This window comes from Monodon monoceros, unplaced genomic scaffold, assembly GCF_005190385.1.
Source record: "Monodon monoceros isolate NGI ecotype Baffin Bay Population unplaced genomic scaffold, NGI_Narwhal_1 Super_Scaffold_15, whole genome shotgun sequence".
Classification (NCBI taxonomy): domain Eukaryota; kingdom Metazoa; phylum Chordata; class Mammalia; order Artiodactyla; family Monodontidae; genus Monodon; species Monodon monoceros.
In genome coordinates this window covers 85,184,163-85,205,607 of record NW_021703771.1, presented here as the reverse complement: position 1 = coordinate 85,205,607, position 21,445 = coordinate 85,184,163, and the positions used below count along the sequence as shown (strand labels likewise).

At 37.9% G+C, this 21,445-nt stretch overlaps 1 protein-coding gene across 1 annotated transcript in view; it reads left to right on the top strand.

Moving 5' to 3' along the window:
- The window catches only part of PDE10A (phosphodiesterase 10A), a 317,828-nt gene that overhangs the window by 178,741 nt on the left and 117,642 nt on the right, over positions 1-21,445 (top strand). Inside the window, exon 3 of the mRNA XM_029223680.1 lies at positions 19,282-19,310. Within this exon, the coding sequence (XP_029079513.1) occupies positions 19,282-19,310 (29 nt within the window). The remainder of the gene's footprint in view (positions 1-19,281; positions 19,311-21,445) is intronic.

The following is a 21,445-nucleotide window of genomic DNA, read 5'->3' as shown; positions in this document are numbered from 1 at the left end:
GTCTTGTTTACAGTAAGAATTCAGAAAACATGGGACTCATGAATAGAATGAATGCTTATTGTTTTTGTGTGTTTAAATAATTGAATATGGTTGTTTTAAAAATTAGAGTAGAATAAATTTGGAGCAAAAACCAAAAAATAAAAAAAAAAAGACTACAGATGTCCTCCATGAACGTCTGTTTCAAAATTTTAGGTTAGTCAAATAGCTTCTTTGTTCTCATTTGTTGATGTTGTAATGTGATATATAATAATTTTTAACTCTGACAATAAATTTTTACTAACAAAACACATGTCAGTTAAGGTTTGGTTATAGATAATAGAAACCAATCTAATTTAGCTTAAAGAGAAAGAAATGTATTGGGCAACTTAAAAAGCATTGGAAGGGCAGGAGGGGTCAACTCTAGGTGGAGTTACCAAGACTGCCAGTCCCAGAATTTCACTTCCTCAGCTGGGACAGGAAAAATTGCTCCCTTGTCTCCAGGAAGCCCAGAGAGGCAGGAATCTGGTGGCTGTGGATCCACGCTGTCCCTGCTTTCATGCTCCCACTTCACCCCATTCTGAACTCAGTCTCCCATTAGGAGTACATCTGATTAGATGCAAGGAAATCTGACAATGTGCCTTTTCACTTTCCAGCCTGTGCAAAACAGGAAGGAGCTTTCAATGGAGGTTGGAATTATATCTGCCACTATATTTCTTTTAATCTATTTAATGTATTGGGTTATTCCATATAAGACTTTATTTGGAAATAAAAACCTGCCCTGTTAGAAAAAGTTTGGAAACTAGTGATACAAACACCAAAATTTAGATTGTGATATTCAGTACCAAACACTGTAGATCTTCTGATAACAAGTGGATGGCTCTGCCTGTCCGTAAGCACGTTGATTTGAAGCCCCTAGAATCTGCTGTCATGGCTGCACCTGTGCTCCAGAACCATAGCCAGTGTGTTTAGAGACCTCAGGTTTATTGGGATCATAGTAGAGATGAAGAATATTCAATCATTTATCTCAAATAATGCTGTAATTTGTTTTTAAATTCTAGGTATTTAATACTCTAGCTATGTTTGGTTATTTTTTATAGTGTTAATAGAAAGTCATCGGGCTTCCCTAATGGTGCAGTGGTTAAGAATCCGCCTGGTCCGGGAAGGTTCTTCCCTGGTCCGGGAAGATCCCACATGCCGCGGAGCAACTAAGCCCGTGCACCACAACTACTGAGCCTGTGGTCTAGAGCCCACGAGCCACAACTACTGAAACCCACATGCCACAACTACTGAAGCCCGCGCGCCTAGAGCCTGTGCTTCACAACAGGAGAAGCCACCGCGGTAAGAAGGCCGCGCATCGCATCAAAGAGTAGCCCCTGCTCGCCGCAACTGGAGAAAGCCCCCACGCAGCAACGAAGACCCAATGCAACCAAAAATAAAAATAAATAAATTTATTAAGAAAAAGACATCATAGTGTTGGTCTCTAATGCATTTTTCTATTTTGCGGTTTTTTACTGAAGTATAGTTGCTGTACAATATTGTATCGGTTGCAGGTGTTCAATATAGTGACTCACAATTTTTAAAGGTTATCCTCCACTTATAGTTGTTATAAAATATTGGCTATATTCCCCGTGTTGCACAGTATATCCTTGTAGCTTATTTTATACCTCATAGTTTCTACCTCTAATGCATTTTAATTTAGGAATGCGACCTCTTGTCTCTGCTTAGTGGTTATCTTCTCGAACTTCCAAAATAATATTCTAAAAAATTATTTCTCCCTGGCCTATACTTGTTCTACTGATCTCTACTCCATAGGATTCTGGAATTATTCTGTTATCAGTTCTTTTATCAATTTCCAGAGAACTACAGACACAGCATTTTTTAATTCAACAGTCTTTTCTGCAAATAAATGCTTGATTCACTTTTATAATTGATTATTATTAATGGATGCTGAAGAATAATGAATTTCATAACAATATTTTAGCCTTCCTTGTAGAAAGTACAGCAGCAAGATTGCTTTGGATGTGCAGAAGAAAATATAATTTTGTTTTCTTTATCTGATTTTATGCTGCTTATGGATTACATTTCCTACTGGTAGAAAACATATAATCTCAGCGATTGAAGGTCTCAGTTACTTCTGCTCTAAAGCCTACTTTTTTGCATTAACTTGGCCTCTTTTGGAACTTGGTATTCTCCGTACTTAGTCTTAGATAAGTACCTAGGACTAGCATTATCAGAAGGTGCCAGACTGTTTTCCGAAGTGGCTGTGTGAGAGTTCCAGGTTGGGACAGCTTCTTCCTAAATTTTCTTTCTTCTCTCTGACAGTTGGGCACGTAGGGAAACTAGGAAACGAGGCAGTGATGGTGAGCAGCCTTTGACCCTTTAACACCGTCCTCCTGGGCTCTGTTGAGCTCACTGCTCAGGCTAACATGATGCAGGGCCTGTTAATTCCCGGGGAAGCGGGACAGGGCTTCAGCTGCCTGCCAGCCCTCCGCGTGGAATGCTGCTGCTGCCGTCAGGCCCCGAAACCCACACCGAGTTCCCAGCGACCCATGGCTGGAGCAGCTTTGCCCCTCCCCGTGAGAGTCCCTCGGCTTGCTGCCTGTGCCCTCGCGTTCTCAAGTGTGGCTGCTGAACGCCTACAGGGTGCTTTGAGGCGGGCTTGAGGGAAAGGAATGATGTGGGTCAGGTTGCGAGGTTCGCAGTCAGTATGGAGGAGTAACTTAGAGGCTGGGGACGGTGGGAGAATGGAGGGAATGCAGGACACGTTAACGTTCCCTCCCCGCCCCCAGTGCCCCCAGCCAGCACTGAAGTGTAGGGCTGGAGGATGTTCTAGACAAGATGGTATCCTGAATGGTCCTGGCGCCCGCTGCACGAGGAGCTAAAGCCTAGGGCGAGTCATGCTTTCCTGTTCAATCAGCTTTATTAAGGCAGGATTACATACAATAAATCTGACCAATTTTAAGTATGCAGGTCAGTGAGTTTTCGGGAATGTATTGTGTCATGTAACCATCAGCACATCAGCATTGCTGTCACCCCAGAAAGTCCCATGTGCCTCTTTGCAGCCGAGCTCCCCTGCCTCATCCCTGTCTAGTCTCTGGCAGCCTCTCAGCTGCCTTTGTCCTGTTTACGGAGTTTCACATGAATGGAGTCATACAATAGGCAGTATTCGCGTCTGGTTTGTCTCACTTGGCGTAATGCTTTTCAGACTCGTGTCTGTGGTGTGTATCAGTGCTCTGTTCATTTCTGCTGCTCAGTAATATTCCTTTATTTGGATGTATGACACTTTTAGCAATTTATAAATTTCCAATTACTTCACATTCTTTCCTTTTAACTTTACCATCCTAATGGGTATGTGATGGTATCTCATTGTAGTTTGCATTTCCCAAACAACTAAAGATGGTGAGCATTTTTTTTTTTCAGTGAGCTTACTTGCCATTTCTATGTCTTCTTTTGTGAAGCATCTATTCAAATATTTTGCCCATTTTAAAATTGGGGATATTTGTCATCTTAATATTGAGTTGTAATATTACTTTGTATACTCTGGACACAAGTCCTTTATTAGATATATAATATTATGTATCTCCTAGGCTGTGGCTGTTCCTTTTTTTTTCCCCAGCAGTGTCTTTTGAAGAGCCAATGTGTTTAATTCTGATAAAGTCTGTTTTATCAATTTTTTCTTTTAGGATTTTTTTCCCTAATCCAAGAAATAAATTAACTCAAGATTTTCTTTCATGTTTTATAGTTTTCACTCTTTTGTATATGTCATTTCAAATTCGTTCATTTCAAGTTAATTTTCCTATGTGGTGTGAGATAAGGGTCAAGAGTTTTTATTTTGTTTTGTTTTTCTATATGAATATCCATTTATTACAGCAACATTTGTTAAAAAAGATTATTTTTTCTCCAGTGAATAAAACTTTGGAAGCTTTGTTGAAAAATCGCATATATCCATATGTTTATTTCTGGATTCTCTATTTTGGTTCATTATCTACATATCTGTCATTAGGTTGTTTCCATCACACTATTTTATTTTTGTTTCCAGCTTTATTGAGGTATAATTGACAAAATCGTATGTGCTTAAAGGGCACAACATCAACATCACTAATCATCAGGGAGGTACAAATAGAAGCCTATTAGGGAGCCTGTTACCAAAAGACAAGAGATAAATGCCAGTGAGGATGTGGGGAAAAGCACTATGCAGTTGTGATTAATACAGCTTTATGGGAAGCCTTAGAACGCAGTGTAGCTTCTACAACTTCCTTATTTTTCAAAATTGACTTGGCTTCTCTGGGTCATTTGCCTTATCATGTAACAGGGTATCTTTCTCTATTTAGGAGTTAAATTTCTCTGATCTTGCATCTTGTGACCTTACTGAATTCACTTATTTATTCTAGTAGTGGTTTTTTGGTGTGTTTTGTCTTGTTTTGCAGATTCCTTAGGACTGTCTACCTAGGTTATCATGTCATCTGTGAATAAAGACTTATTTTTCCTTTCAGATCTGTATACCATATATAATATTTATATTATATGTAATATAAATTATATAACACACACTTTTTTGTCTTATTTTTCTGGCTAGAACCTTCAGTACAATGCCTAAGAGGGGTGGTGAGAGAAGATATTCTTGCCTTCCTCCCCATCTTAAGGAGGAAGCATTTGGTCTTTCACCATTAGGTACGATGGTACCTGTAGATTTTTCGCAGATGCTCTTTATCAGGTTAAAGAAATCCGCTTAAGTCCCTAATCTGCAGTGAGCTTTTATCCTGAAAGAGCACTGATTTTTTTTCAAATATTTTCTCTCTGAGATCACAGTCTTTTCGCTGCCTGGTGGCCACTGTCTAAAAACGTTCGTTTCATGCATTTTGTCTGGTTTTCTAGTTGTTGATGATTGGAAGGCCATTTCTGTTTCAGTTAATCCTTCATGAGCAAACGTGGAATATTATTTTAATACTATAACTAATGTCACCCATATCAAACTTCAGACAAAGTGAAAATGAATGTTCAGTGATTCATTGCTATAAACTGCTGTTACTTTTAAATTAAGTAAAAAGTCTTAATACGGAATTATTGACAAGTCATTACTTCTTAACTGATACCAGAAATGTTGAAGAAATAGGGTTGTGGTAACAAGAAAGAGTCAATATGCTAAAAATTGTAGACAGTTAAATTCTTTGCTCAGTTCTAGTATTTTTTTGTTAGTGTCTCAAAAACATGAAGTATTTGCCTTGTTTCTTTGTTTTATTCCTTTGGTTGGTATCAATAATAAATAAAATGTATGTCCAATATAAACGTACATATTGCTAGAGAATAAGCAATTTTCAGACAGAGCTGTACTTCGTATAGGGCCATCCTCACCCCCATGGTTCAGCTGCCCACTCCCCTGCTAAGACCCCTTTGCTCCCACTGGCCTGAGCAGACTCTGTCCCTGAGGGTGTTCCCCTTCTTGGCCTGTCGGCTGGTCTGAAGCAGAAAGAGAACTGCTCACAAACGTCAGCTTTCTGCAGATTTTTTTTTTTTTTTTTTTTTTTTAGCAAAATGAGACTCTTTAAAAGTTTTACCATTTTCAGTGTCACAGAAACAAAAAAGAGAGCCAATGTTCTAAACTTTATCTATCGCACACTTGAAATATACTGCAGAATAAATAGAGTGAATGTGAAGTAACTTCAGAGAAAAATAATAAAGCCCCTACTTTAATTTTTCCTCTGAACAGTTTTACATTAGAACTTCCAAGATGTACAGATTAAGTTAGCAGTAATTAGGCTATAACAGACAATAGTAACAAAAACATCTTCAATCAAAAGTAAAGTAAAAGATTTGCACAGAACTAAAGAATTTTGTATCACAATTTCCAATTTATTTTATTTATCTTATTCATGTTATTACAATTCAAAATGATATGATTGAGTCAGTAAAATTTAAACCTTTTACTGAGTTCTTAATGTTTATCATCTATTTAGGCCCAGGATCATCTCCTGTTTTCATTATCGGTTAAGATCTCTGGCTAGAGGCTCTTCATTGGGGCTAATGGCAGACTCTGGGAGGGCTCACGCCAAGGAGTACTTCCCAGAACTTCTGCTCCCAGTGTCCTTGTCCCCATGGTGAGACACAGCCATCCCCCACCTCTGCAGGAGACCCTGCAGCACTAGCAGCCATGTTGCTGACAGGATTTCGGTGCTCCAGCTGGGTGTCAGGCTTGAACCTCTGAGGTGGGAGAGCCAAGTTCAGGACATTGGACCACCAGAGACCTCCCGGTCCCATGTAATATCAATGAGATATTATCAGAGCTCTCCCAAGATCTCCATCTCAATGCTAAGACCCAGCTCCAATCAACGACCAGCAGGCTACAGTGCTGGACACCGTGTGCCAAACAACTAGCAAGACAGGAACACAACCCCACCTGTTAGCAGAGAGGCTGCCTAAAATCATAATAAGGTCACAGACAGCCCAAAACACACCACCGGACGCGGTCTTGCCCACCAGAAAGACAAGATCCAGCCTCATCCACCAGAACACAGGCACTAGTCTCCTCCACCAGGAAGCCTACACAATGCACTTAACCAACCTTAGCCACTGGGGGCAGACACCAAAAACAATGGGAACTATGAACCAGCAGCCTGCGAAAAGGAGACCCCAAACACAGTAAGTTAAGCAAAATGAGAAGACAGAGAAACACACAGCAGATGAAGGAGCAAGATAAAAACCCACCAGACCAAACAAATGGAGAGGAAACAGGCAGTCTACCTGAAAAAGAATTCAGAGTACTCATAGTAAAGAGATCCAAAATCTTGGAAATAGAAAGGAGAAAATACAAGAAACATTTAACAAGGACCCAGAAGAACTAAAGAACAAACAAATAATGATGAACAACACAATAAATGAAATTAAATTATTCTCTGGAAGGAATCAATAGCAGAATAACTGAGGCAGAAGAATGGATAAGTGACCTGGAAGATAAAATAGTGGAAATAAGTACCGCAGAGCAGAATAAAGAAAAAAGAATGAAAAGAATTGAGGACAGTCTCAGAGACCTCTGGGACAACATTAACCTCACCAACATTCCAATTATAGGGGTTCCAGAAGAAGAAGAGAAAAAGAAAGGGACTGAGAAAATATTTGAAGAGATTATAGATGAAAACTTCCCTAATATGGAAAAGGAAATAGTCAATCAACTCTAGGAAGCACAGAGAGTCCCATACAGGATAAATCCAAGGAGAAACACGCCAAGACCTATACTGATCAAACTATCAAAAATTAAATACAAAGAAAAAATATTAAAAGCAGCAAGGGAAAAGCAACAAATAACATACAAGGCAATCCCCATAAGGTTAACAGCTGATCTTTCAGCAGAAACTCTGCAAACCAGAAGGGATTGGCAGGACATATTTAAAGTGATGAAAGGGAAAAACCTACAACCAAGATTACTCTACCCAGCAAGGATCTCATTCAGATTCAACAGAGAAATTAAAACCTTTATAGACAAGCAAAAGCTAAGAGAATTCAGGACCACCAAACCAGCTCTACAACAAATGCTAAAGGAACTTCTCTAGGCAGGAAACACAAGAGAAGGAAAAAAACTACAATAACAAACCCCAAATAATTAAGAAAATGGTAATAGGAACACACATATTGATAACTACCTTAAATGTAAATGGATTAAATGCTCCAACCAAAAGACATAGACTGGCTGAATGGATACAAAAACAAGACCTGTATATATGCTGTCTACAAGAGACCCACTTCAGACCTAGGGACACACACAGACTGAAAGTGAGGGGATGGAAAAAGATCTTCCATGCAAATGGAAATCAAAAGAAAGCTGGAGTAGCAATTCTCATATCAGACAAAATAGTCTTTAAAATAAAGAGTATTATAAGAGACAAAGAAGGACACTACATAGTGATCAAGGGATCAATCCAAGAAGAAGATATAACAGTTGTAAATATTTATTCACCCAACATAGGAGCACCTCAAGATATAAGGCAAATGCTAACAGCCATAAAAGGGGAAATCGACAGTAACACAATCTTAGTAGGGGACGTTAACACCCCACTTTCACCAATGAACAGATCGTCCAAAATGAAAATAAATAAGGAAACACAAGCTGTAAACAATGTGTTAAGATGGACTTAATTGATATTTATAGGACATTCCAGCCCAAAACAACAGAATACACTTTCTTCTCAAGTGCTCATGGAACATTCTCCAGGATAGACCATACCTTGGTTCACAAATCAAGCCTTGGTAAATTTAGGAAAATTGAAATTGTATCAAGTATCTTTTCTGACCACAATGCTATGAGACAAGATATCAATTACAGGAAAAAATCTGTAAGAAATAAAAACACATGGAGCCTAAACAATTCACTACTAAATGACCAAGAGATCACTGAAGATATCAAAGAGGAAATCAAAAAACTACCTAGAAACAAATGACAATGCAAACGCGATGACCTAAAACCTATGGGATGCAGCAAAAGCAGTTCTAAGAAGGAAGATTATAGCAATGCAATCCTACCTCAAGAAACAAGAAAAATCACAAACAAACAACCTAACCTTACACCTAAAGCAATTAGAGAAAGAACAAAAATACCCCAAGGTTAGCTGAAGGGAAGAAATCATAAAGATCAGATCAGAAGTAAATGAAAAAGAAATGAAGAAAAAGATAGCAAAGATCAATAAAACTAAAAGCTGGATCTTTGAGAAGATAAACAAAATTGATAAACCATTAGCCAGATTCATCAAGAGAAAAAAGGAGAAGACTCAAATCAATAGAATTAGAAACAAAAACGGAGAAGTAACAAATGACCCTGCAGAAATACAAAGGATCATGAGAGATTACTACAAGCAACTATGTGCCAATAAAATTGACAACCTGGAAGAAATGGGCAAATTCTTAGAAAAGCACAGCTTTCCGAGACTGAACCAGGGAGAAATAGAAAATATAAACAGACCAATCACAAGCACTGAAATTGAAGCTGTGATTAAAAATCTTCCAACAAACAAAAGCCCAGGACCAGATGGCTTCACAGGCGAATTCTATCAAACATTTAGAGAAGAGCTAACACCTATCCTTCTCAAACTCTTCCAAAATATAGCAGAGGGAGGACCACTCCCAAACTCATTCTACGAGGCCACCATCACCCTGATACCAAAACCAGACAAAGATGTCACAAAGAAAGAAAACTACAGGCCAGTATCACTGATGAACATAGATGCAAAAATCCTGAACAAAATACTAGCAAACAGGATCCAACAGCACATTAAATGGATCATACACCATGATCAAGTGGGGTTTATCCCAAGAATACAAGGTTTCTTCAATATACGCAAATCAATCAATGTGATACACCATATTAACAAATTGAAGGACAAAAACCATATGATCATCTCAATAGATGCAGAAAAAGCTTTTGACAAAATTCAACACCCATTTGTCATAAAAACCCTCCAGAAAGTAGGCATAGAGGGAACTTACCTCAACATAATAAAGGCCAAATATGACAAACCTACATCCAACATTATTCTCAATGGTGAAAAACTGAAACCACTTCCACTAAGATCAGGAACAAGGCAAGGTTGCCCACTCTCACTGCTATTATTCAACATAGTTTTGGAAGTTTTAACCACAGCAATCAGGGAAGAAAAAGAAATAAAAGGAATCCAAATCAGAAAAGAAGAAGTAGAACTGTCACTGTTTGAAGATGACATGATACTACACATAGAGAATCCTAAAGATGCTACCAAAAAACTCCTAGAGCTAATCACTGAATTTGGTAAAGTAGCAGGATACAAAGTTAATGCACAGAAGTCTCTTGCATTCCTATACACTAATGATGAAAAATGTGAAAGAGAAATTAAGGAAACACTCTCATTTACCATTGCGAAAAAAAGAGTAAAATACCTAGGAATAAAGCTACCTAAGGAGACAAAAGACCTGTATGCAGAAAACTATAAGACACTGATGAAAGAAATTAAAGATGATACCAACAGATGGAGAGATGCACCATGTTCTTGGATTGGAAGAATCGACATTGTGAAAATGACTCTACTACCCAAAGCAATCTACAGATTCAGTGCAAGTCCTATCAAACTACCAATGGCATTTTTCACAGAACTAGAACAAAAAATTTCACTATCTGTAGGGTAACACAAAAGACCCCGAATAGCCAAAGCAATCTTGAGAAATTAAAATGGAGCTGGAGGAATCAGGCTCCCTAACCTCAGACTATACTACAAAATGACAGTAATAAAGACAGTATGGTACTGGCACAAAAACAGAAATATAGATCAATGGAACAGGATAGAAAGCCCAGAGATAAACCACACACATATGGTCACCTTATCTTTGATAAAGGAGGCAAGAATATGCAATGGAGAAAAAACAGCCTCTTCAATAAGTGGTTCAGGGAAAACTGGACAGCTACATGTAAAAGAATGAAATTAGAACACTCCCTAACACCATACACAAAAATAAACTCAAAATGGATTAACGGCCTAAATGTAAGGCCAGGCACTATAAAACTCTTAGAGGAAAACATAGGAAGAACACTCTATGACATAAATCACGGCAAGATCCTTTTTGACCCACCTCCTATAGAAATGGAAATAAAAACAAAAATAAACAAATGGGACCTAATGAAACTTCAAAGCTTTTGCACAGCAAAGGAAACCATAAACAAGACGAATAGAAAACTCTGAGAATGGGGGAAAATATTTGCAAACGAAGCAACTGACGAAGGATTAATCTCCAAAATTTACAAGCAGCTCATGCAGTTCAATATCAAGAAAACAAACAACTGAATCCAAAAATGGGCTGAAAACCTATATAGACATTTCTCCAAAGAAGATATACAGATGGCCAAGAAGCACATGAAAAGCTGCTCAACATCGCTAATCATTAGAGAAGTGCTAATCAAAACTAAACTGAGGTATCACCTCACACCCATCAGAATGGCCATCATCAAAAAATCTACAAACAATAAATGCTGGAGAGGGTGTGGAGAAAAGGGAACACTCTTGCACTGTTGGTGGGAATGTAAATTGATACAGCCACTGTGGAGAACAGTATGGAGGTTCCTTAAAAAACTACAAATAGAACTACCATATGACCCAGCAATCCCACTCCTGGGCATATACCCTGAGAAAACCATAATTCAAAAAGAGTCATGTACCAAAATGTTCATTGCAGCTCTATTTACAATAGCCAGGACATGGGAGCCACCTAAGTGTCCATCGACAGATGAATGGATAAAGAAGATGTGGCACATATATTCAATGGAATATTACTCAGCCACAAAAAGAAACTAAATTGAGTTCTTTGTAGTGAGGCAGATGGACCTAGAGACTGTCATACAGAGTGAAGTAAGTCAGAAAGAGAAAACCAAATACCGTATGCTAACACATATATATGGAACCTAAAAAAAAAAAGAAAACTGGTTTTGAAGAACGTAGGGGCAGGACAGGAATAAAGATGCAGACGTAGAGAATGATCTTGAGGACACAGGGAGGGGGAAGGGTAAGCTGGGACGAAGTGAGAGAGTGGCATGGACATATATACACTACCAAATGTAAAATAGGTAGCTAGGGGTAAGAAGCTGCATAGCACAGGGAGATCAGCTTGGTGCTTTGTGACCCCCGAGAGTGGTGGGATAGTGAGCGCGGGAGGGAGACACAAGGAGGAGGAAATATGGGGATATATGTATACGTATAGCTGATTCACTTTGTTATACAGCAGAAACTAACACACCATTGTAAAGCAATTATACTCCAATAAAGATGTTAAAAGGAAAAAAAGATCTCTGTTGACATAGCAGTGTGCGATGTCCAAATTTCATGGAATCTTGTATGCTCCAGAGAATTTGGGAAATCTAGAGGTGATCAATACATTCTGGGATTTTTTTCCCTATCCTCAGAAAACTCCTAGACCATGTAGACTTTGATGCTAAGCCCTTTTATGTTGATTATTTTTATAAATATGATAGGAAAGCTTTGGATTTCTCATATCCCCACATCCTAATATTGAAGCATCATTATAAAGATATGTTTTTAAAGGCACAAAATATTGTAAGAGTTTTAGGAAGCCTCAATAATTTTTTATTTATAATTTTTACCTATCATCTATTATAATAAATGTTTAAGTTCCTTAGCTGTTTCTAAATAGTTACTTGAAACTATGAATTTTGGAAGACGTTATTGAATATAGAACTTCCCATGCTAAAAGGTGACTAATTCTCCAAATGTTAACAGAGTTTACATTTAATTACTTTGGTTTCTTCTGTCAGAATGATAGAATTGCTTCTCTATTTCAACAGCTCACGTGTTATCAATTGAGAAACTAAGATCAGCTCTGCCATTTGCCTCTGGGAGAGATGTTGCTCAGGTTGCTCGTGGTGAACCTTACAGTGAGTTATTGCTCACGAACATGATACCAAAGCAGAGTTCAAAGACACAGAATCCACACAGCTCCAGGACATTTAGAGATAGCTAAGTTCTATAACGCAATATATAGAAATGGAGAGAAACATAGTGATTGTTTAATGATACCTAATGATTGTTTAATGATAACTTTGCTTCTATATATTTATATTTATAGGTATAAGGAAGGTACTTTGTAAGTTATTACATTATATACAGAAGACCATCTGCAATTCACACAATGCCTTTTTAAGCCATCACTTTTCATTTATAGAATTGGAAAGCTTCATGGACTAACTCTCACTAGGAATGGTCTCCTTCTATTTATATAGAAATAAATGCAAAGAATAGACTACGATGGGGTGTGCTAGAAAATGTGATTCTGTAAGTTACTGAAAATCATTACAGTCCTTCAGGGAAAAAAAATAATTTTTCCTGTTTTGTGATATAGCTTGTAAACTTATTATTTCCTCCCCCCCTTTTTGACCAAGACTACAATAAGTATATAGTTCTTTATACCGTCCAATTATTTAGTGATTTGTAGATTATTTCATGTTTCATCATCAGTAACTGCAAAATAGAGGGTTTATTGGCAAAAATCAGTCAATCTGGTACTTCAGGTCTTGGTTACGTGGCTCATATTCTTCCATAAATTCCTGGTTTTTAGCGTTAGAAAATTGAAGTAAGAAGCATAACAAAAGTGAAGTGATTTGAGCACTATGTTTAATAGGCCACGAGATTTTAAACCGTTGGCAAAGGTAACAATCTCCTAATGTTTTACCACAACGTTGCTGTCTGTATGCAAAAGAATCATTATATCTTAATCATTTAGGAGTCATTTTTTGAGATGCCTCCCCCCCGCAGTAATGTAAAAGAAATGTTAGATGTGGTCTCTTGTCTCCAAGAACTTGTATTCAGTGAAGAAGTTAAGCCATTCGTGTGTATATAGTTATCCACACAAAGCAGAATGTAGTCAATGCCAGGTTGAAGGCGGAGATAGAAAAGTGCAATTTATTGAGAGCCCGCTCTGTGCAAAAACTTTATGTACATTATCTCACCTGATCCCAGCACCTCCTGAAGTGACCTCATTTTATACATGTGAGATTACCAAGTTTGGAAGGTCAAGGAGCCCATGTATGGTTTGTAAGTGAAGCTGAGAGTTGAAAACAGATCTCTTTGGACTCTAAGCCTATCTTCTTTTTTAATGTAGCACTCTGCTCTCCTCACAGGAAAGGAGTGTGTAAGAATTCTGAGGGAAGATATATAGTGGGCCTGTGTGCTTTTGAGAGGGCCTCAGAGACAAGATACAAATTGAGCTGAGTCTTGAAAGAAAGTGGGAAGAGGGAGGAATCAACTTTGAGGAAACAGCAGGCACACTCATGCCTCAGTGTTTTTGCTCAGGCCGATCCCTCTGCATGGAATGCTTTTCCCTTTTCCTTAGCTGCTTTTATAGCCCATCCCCTGGAGGAGGTCTTCTCTAACCACACTTTCCTCTGCAGCCTGCCCCCAGCCACTCCCCCCTTGCTTTCTGATCCTCCTTAACCTGGTCTACTTTGTTACCACTTCCAGCTTGCTGTATAATTTAGTTATTCATCATGTTTATGGACCATCTCCTGCCTTTAGAATAAAGCTCCAGGAGGACAGGGATTACTGGCTTTTTTTGTTCTCAGATATATTGTAGGCACCGAGGATAGTGCCAGGAACTTAGTTATTGAGTAGGTGCTCAAAAAATACTTGTTGTTGGAAGGTATGAAGATTTTGAGTTAAGAGTGAGCAGAGCATATTTGGGGCTCTAGTAAGACCGGTTGAGTCCTGTTGTTACAGATTCCAGTTGGAAAAATAGAACCAAATTGTGAGGACTTGAATCCTAAGCAAAGGGTTAGTTTATTTTTGGTAGGAATCGGAGAGCTTTCTGAAGATTTTAATTTAAATAATGATGTATTGATTTAATGATATAAAAGTAATGTCCTATTAACATTTTATTACATTTCCTTCATTTCCTTTCCTCATTTCCTTTTGAGGGCTTTCTGTTTCACCTGGTAAAATTGGCTTAATCAATAGGGAAATAAACTGTCTCACATATGAAGAAGCCTTTAGGTAAGGCAGTCTTCAAGGTTGGCTGATTAAATTGGTTAGAAATGTCTCCAGAGATCCAGCTTTTCTCTCTTTCCTCTCCCCCAGCTGCCCTCTCCTTCTGCCCAATGCTCTGTGCCCGCCTCCCCTTCTCCTCTGTTGCCCTTGCTGGGTTATTGTTTGGGGTTGACTCCTCTCATGACTACAAGGTGGCTCCTGCCACCAACTAGGGCCAAAGGCTGCCTTTTTGTTTTCTCTCAAAGCCATGGGATTTAAGTCCTCCCCTTTGGTATGATTGAGCCAACTGAGACATTTATTCAGTATCTGGCACGTATTAGACATCTGATAGATATTTGTGGATTGAGTCGTTAAGATTGCATTGTTAGAAGACACATAGCTGTCTTTAGACAAGCTCCATAGCTGTGCCAGAAATGGCTGGAGGAGGCTGAATGGAGCCACACCAGCTCCTAAGAGATGGAAGTTTGTATAAAAGATGGCTGGTTTATTGATTTTCATGGGAAATATGTATTTCCCACAAGGAGAAGACAAGTATGCTCCATTTACATTATCTGCAGAGACTGCAAGGCAAAGTGAGATGGATAATCTTGAAGGACTGAAGTGCAGTGACATCTTTGCAATGATCCCCAAGTTCTCTATCTTGTGGTCACTGTTTCTCCTCTCTGGATACATAGTATCAATGAGTGACTTCTTAGACTTCTTTTCTTATACTACAGGATGAGCACTGAAAGCCGAGAACTTAACCGTGGAAGATTTAGTCAAAATAACTGTATATTGTACTTCAAGGAAATGATAACCGATCTAAAAAGTTTTCTTTTTAACGATATTAAAACACATTTATACATGTATAAATTATACACGGCCATAATTGTTTTCATTTCAGACTTGTAACATGATATACTGAAGAAAAAATAATTTGTAATTGAAACCAATTTGTGTGTATAATTTATAAAATGTGTATGTGTTTACATACACTTATAGATTAAATACATATACATATATTTTAACCAAATCATGGACAATTTTTCATGTCAATAAACATAAACATTCATCAACATTTTTAGCAGCTGCAGTCTTGGATTATGTTGAATCTGTTTTCTTTATTGTAAAAAATATATATTCTTTTTCAGTAGGAAGATTTTAAAAGATCAACAAAGAATAAAATTACTTAAGGATCATAAGAATCAATCAAAACTCTTTAATGCTTGGTTTTAAATGGATCTTTTTTAGATCTATAATAATTTATTAAACTTATTCTGTTATTCTATTTGTTATTTTTCTTTATCACATTTTGTTTTTCTTTCATGGTATTCACTTTTGTCTGTAGTTTTTATGGCTCAAATAGTAAGAAAATTTAATAATTTCTTATTGATTCTAAAGAATATGAGTTTTAGTGGAATTTTTGTCTACTCTGTATTTCTGGAGCTCTTACTTCAAGGCTAAACACCAGAGTAAAGACGAATATTAGAAGCAGACACAGAACTTTAAATCAGTCATCATAATGTAAATTCCTTTAAGTTCTGCTTATAAATTTGGATTCATTCCTGAAATCCCATTTCATATAAGAAATATCAAAATTGATCACAAAAAACAACGTACAAATATGTGCACAGTTATAAGGATTTATAAAATATTCCAAATTAAGTACTTGCTGAAAGATGTACTTACTAAGAAATCCTCCAGGGGATTTTTTGTTGCATGAGCTATTCTTCCTAAGGCTTTAAAAAATTATTAAAACGATGCTTACATTGAAGACGGTTTCTTTTTTAAAAAAAAATAAATTTCTCTTTAACAAGCATCAATATTCCCTTTCTGAAATTATTTAAAATTTTTTCTTGTTTATTCTTCCCACTAGAATCTAAGCTTCTTGAGAACAGGGATAAATGCCTGGCACATAATGGATCCATAGTACACATTTCTTGAATAAACAAATGTTTACAGAACCCTAATGCCACATAAAAATTAGTGTCTGCTGTTGTTAACATTTTTGTTGCTAATCTGATGCTCATGAAGGACTCAAAATCTCCCATCCGTGGCAATTTCCTTCTTTTCCATGATTGCCTGTCCCTTCACTTTTAAGTGAGCTTCACTCCTGAACCATGTGAAATGCCACTCAGTTTAGCTGGGAGTACGTGTTGGAAGTGTACAGAGACGTTCCAGAGTTGTGGGTTCTTAGGAATCATTCTAAGTTGTGGTCTCTTAACCTTACATTGAAAATGTTTTTGTGGAAAAAATTATTTTTCAGTATCAAATTATATTGATAAGATGTCTCACTTCAGGCTTATAAGGTGGCAAAAGAAGTCAGACACCTTGCCAAAAAGTAAGACAGCAAGTGACTGGCCATGTGGGCTTCTGACCACAGTGCACGCTCTGAGCCACTAGCTGTGCCACCTCAGCTATTCGGTCATCCTGTCCTCTCCATTGTGGACGAGAAAGTGAATGGATTGTCTGCAACATGCTGAAACTTGCCTTGGGCAAGAGAGTTCAACAAAATGAAAATTCCAAGTATAGGAAATAGGAAGGAAGCTTCCCTTATCCTAACAAATTCACTGGACCCATTAATTTCCTCAGCTAAAAGACCATGTTCCCTAAATGTAATGGACTTGACATTCATTTAACAAAAATTGTTTGGCTTCTAAGTTGGAGGAAGAGATAGATGATTTATTTCTAAATCTGTACATAAGGTGAAAAATCCAGAAATAAGTTATAGGTAGCATTTTTCTTTCAAATACTTTGTCCATAAAGCAAGAAAAAAATTGTTTTTTTACAAATACTTATCAGTAGAGTTTCTTATGCACACTCAAGTTTGAGAAGCACTAAGCAAAACTAAAGGAAAAAGCAAAGGGGACATTTATGTACAGATGTCTGGACATTCGAGCTCTTCTTCCTTTGAACTAACTTTCAGATCGTACTGATGACTGGAGAGTAGAAGGTGCCAAAGGGTCACAGCTTGAAAACTCCATTCAGTCCCACAGTAAACTTGTTCACACAGTTGCTGCTTTCCTTTGCATGTTTTAATCAACCTTGAATTTTCAACCCTGTTCATTGAATTTCTTAGATAAAAATAAAAAATATTTAAAACATATATGCCTCTACAACTTTATAATCTGTTAATAAATTTGTTGTGATGATTAAATCGAAGAGTCCCATCTTCAGAGAGGTTTAGAAAAGAATAAGAGGTTAGGAGTTAAAGAATAAATGAAAATGTTTCTATGATGTGACTTCAGTGTATAAGGTAAAATAAATGTTTTTCCTATAACATGGTTACATTCTTAGGGGAATCAGATGCAATGCTCAAACCGTTATGGAACAATTATAAGAAAAATATATAAGCAAGTATGTATTAATACAGTAATACAAAAAAATAGGAACTGCTTATTGCACGCTTACTATCTGTTAGTCCCAAGCTTGCTAATTTTGAAAAGGTCCCCAGGTAAAGGCAACATGCAGCAAGTTTTGAAGTCTAATTTACTTTAAATTATGAAGCATCCAAGGGGCATGATAGATGGGATATTTTTGAAAGATAAACTGGGTGGGTGAGTGTGTGTGTGGGGGGGGGGGGTGAGTGTGAGTGTGTGTGTGTGTGTGCGTGTGTAGGCGTGATTGCCAGGGCAGATATTGGATTCAGGGATCAGCTTAAAGGTTACTGGTTGATAGGTGATTTGGAACTAGACTTAATGTTATTTGTGGAAATGGATGGTAAGCAGTAAATCTGAGAAAGATAAGAAAAAAGAGGAAACAAAAGGACTCAGTGGTTTAGTTAATAAGAATATTGAAAGAGAAAGAAGAATCACAGCCCTGTCTGGGCTTGTGAACTTTGTCAGTGTTGAGATAGGTTAGGCTGTGCTTTTTGGTGATGTAGAATACATTAGAAATCTGCTGTGTTAAGTGTGTGCTGGTGGTGGCAGGTAGAGAGGGTTTGGTTGCTAAACAAGACACAAGATAGCAACAGCATGAAATTAAAGGCTGCCTCCCTGTGAGTGGTCTGGAGAGGCCCAGCTCCAGTCACCCTTCCTCTGGAAGGGCCATATCAACACCTTTTCTCTGGGTCAGAGCCAGTTTCTGGGCACGGGATACTCTTAACCAGTGGACCTAAAGTGGAGTCTTGGACAGTTTGTTTCTTGTACCCTGCTGGTGGACACAGGCATATTCTTGCCCTGTAGCCAGATTCGTGGGGAGAGCCCTTCAGAGGGCCTCAACTAGACCAGGTCAGTCCATGAGTCTGATTTTACTAGTAAAGAATGCTGACATGCTGGTACAACCCCCCCCCCCCGCCCCCGCCAACTCCTGGGATCCATGGTACAAAGCAGCACTATTAATAGGTGTGTTTCATGCCTTAACCAGGGTGCCATGCAGGCACATGTCTTATTTCAGCAAATTAGAAATGCTGGAAATAACCCTCACAGCACAAGTGTCAATGACCATTTGAGATATTCATGTGGGTTGTGTCATTTAGAATATTGCAAATATTACAAACCCTTTCTAAGTACGTGTATTTGATAAACCACAGTGTAGCCATATTTGCAGGTACTACCATTTTAGAATCTCTAAGAAGGTAATCTTGAAAATGACTGGCAAACTGTTGTGTTATTTCATTTCCCTCCAAAATTAATACATACATCTAGCTCTACACTTACTGTTTAACTTTTATAGAGTTTTAAAACCAAATTCCTAGATTTCACAAGCGGAGGCATTGCAAATAGCCTTCTAGTTTATTGAGCGTGAATGACATGTTCTGTATTTCAGAAACTACTCAGACTTTCTAACTGTATTTTTTCTCCCTTCCTTCTCCATCCCCCAGATGAATCATCTCCTAAGGAAGTCAGCAGGGTAAGTAAGTAACGTGAATATCATTTTTGGTACCACAATATAGGAAATAAATTCTTTTGTATATTTTCAGTGCTCTAACATGTTTTAAGTGTTAGAAGAATAATTACAAAAAGCGAGTGCCCTCTGCAGCGTATCACTCATCAGTATGGAGTAAAGCCAGTGAGGAGAGAGGTGTGAAATTGGAGGCCTCAAACTGAATACAGCTAACAGATGCGTTCCATTTGGCCTGCACAGGCTTATGGAGTTTTCTGAATTTGTTGCCAACATTTAGATATTGAGAGAGTGCATATTAAGATTGGATTTCTGGCTTCTCTTGAAAACCCATAAGATAAGGCAGCACTGACACCGAGTTCCCATGTGGCGACGGTCTGCTCAGGCCGCTTCCTCACCGTCCCCTGCTCAGTGGCTTTGCACGTGTGCTACCGGGCTAACCCTGCCTTTAAGTTCACGCACCTTCTTTCTGGGAGAACAAAAGGTGACTACTCGTGAGCTGAAGACGTGATATTCTTCAGTACTTTTAGAAATACTAAATGCACCGTCTCACGTTCAGGAGAAGTACTTAGTGTTAAAGTTATGAGACTTAAATTTAAAAGCTTATGGGAAATGAGTATCGAGAGCATTTTAGCATGCCATGTTTAATGCTACAAAATTATAATTCTGTAATTACATATGAAAAAGAATCTTAACTGTATATCCTGTTTACAGATAAAGATCTTAAAATGTGGATTCAATGTTGAAAATAATCAGAATTGTATCTGATGCAACCTTGTGATAAGAGTGATAAGAGATCACTCTTTATCATAAGATATAAACTGAAGTACTGTTATCAGGATCACATATATAGACCTGTTCCTTTATTTTTAATTATCTGTAGAAAGGAATCTTTAAAATGACAAGGACCATTGTTGGAGACTGGGCAGAATTCCTTCTGTCCCTAGCAACCTAACAGACTCTTAAGGGTTCTGTAAGTCTCAGGGTTTTCCTGGGTACATGCACTATTAACTTCACATTTACAGGGTTCACACCTGGAAAGTTCCCAAGACTGAGTGCTTCGAGGTATATCAGGGGACAGAGGGATCAGCCTGGAATTTTACAGCTACTGAGAGCAGCAGAAATGGCTGAAAAGCCATGTTTGAGGATAAAAGAAGATTCTCACAAGTGGACCTGGGCCGTCATAAGATACTGGGGTGTCGATATTGGCAAAGCTACTATCTCAGATCTCTGAGATAGTACCAGGTGTCTGTAAAACCAGGACAGTAGGAAAAAAAACTACAACTTACTCATCAATATTCTTGTTTTAGAATAACTTTAGTTTATAGGGAACCCCTGACCTCAATTTAACCTTTATAGCCTTCAGAAGATTTTAGACATTGTTGTTGTTTTTGAGAGAAGTGGGAAAAGAGATGCCCAAAAAGGTGGTTTCAACCCACCCCGTGTTTTCCTTACACCCTGTTCTGCTCACAGCAAAGACCAGAGCTGCCCTTCTGATACCTTGCTTATTTCAATATATTAACTCTATCCACCTGTTTGGTGGAACTCGCCCTTCGCCTCCAGGGTCCCCCAGTTTAAAGATTTTGTGCCATACTGTCTGTCATAACTGATTTTGTTACTGCAGCTCACTCTTTCAATTATAAGCCAGGTTCTCTTTGGGGAGAACAGCTATATAGACAAGGAGTAGACTTTTTAATTGAATGCATTTCTATATATTTTAGTTATGCAAAATATCGCCACAAGACATCTTGGATTCAGATTGCCACCTACTTCTTACTATGCCATTGCCTTCCTCCGGGTGAAGAGAGAAGAGATGCAGACAATACCACACACTATCTTTAAGCCCATTAGAAATGATGATAAACTATACATAGTCATTTTTTCTTTGCTATTATTTTATAAAATTCTTTTACTTTATACCAAATTTGGAGAAAATGCAATTCCAGGTGAGAAATGGTAATTCTATGAACTGATAACCTAGAATAGTATCAGTTGCTAGGATCTTTAAAAGTTGTTGTTGTTTTTTTTTTTTTCTGAATATACCCCAGATCTTGGTCAGTTCTGATACATAGAATTTGCATTATAAAATAGTATACCAATGTTTTAAGCTAAAATTAAGCTTTAGAAATCCTAGTGCAAACTTT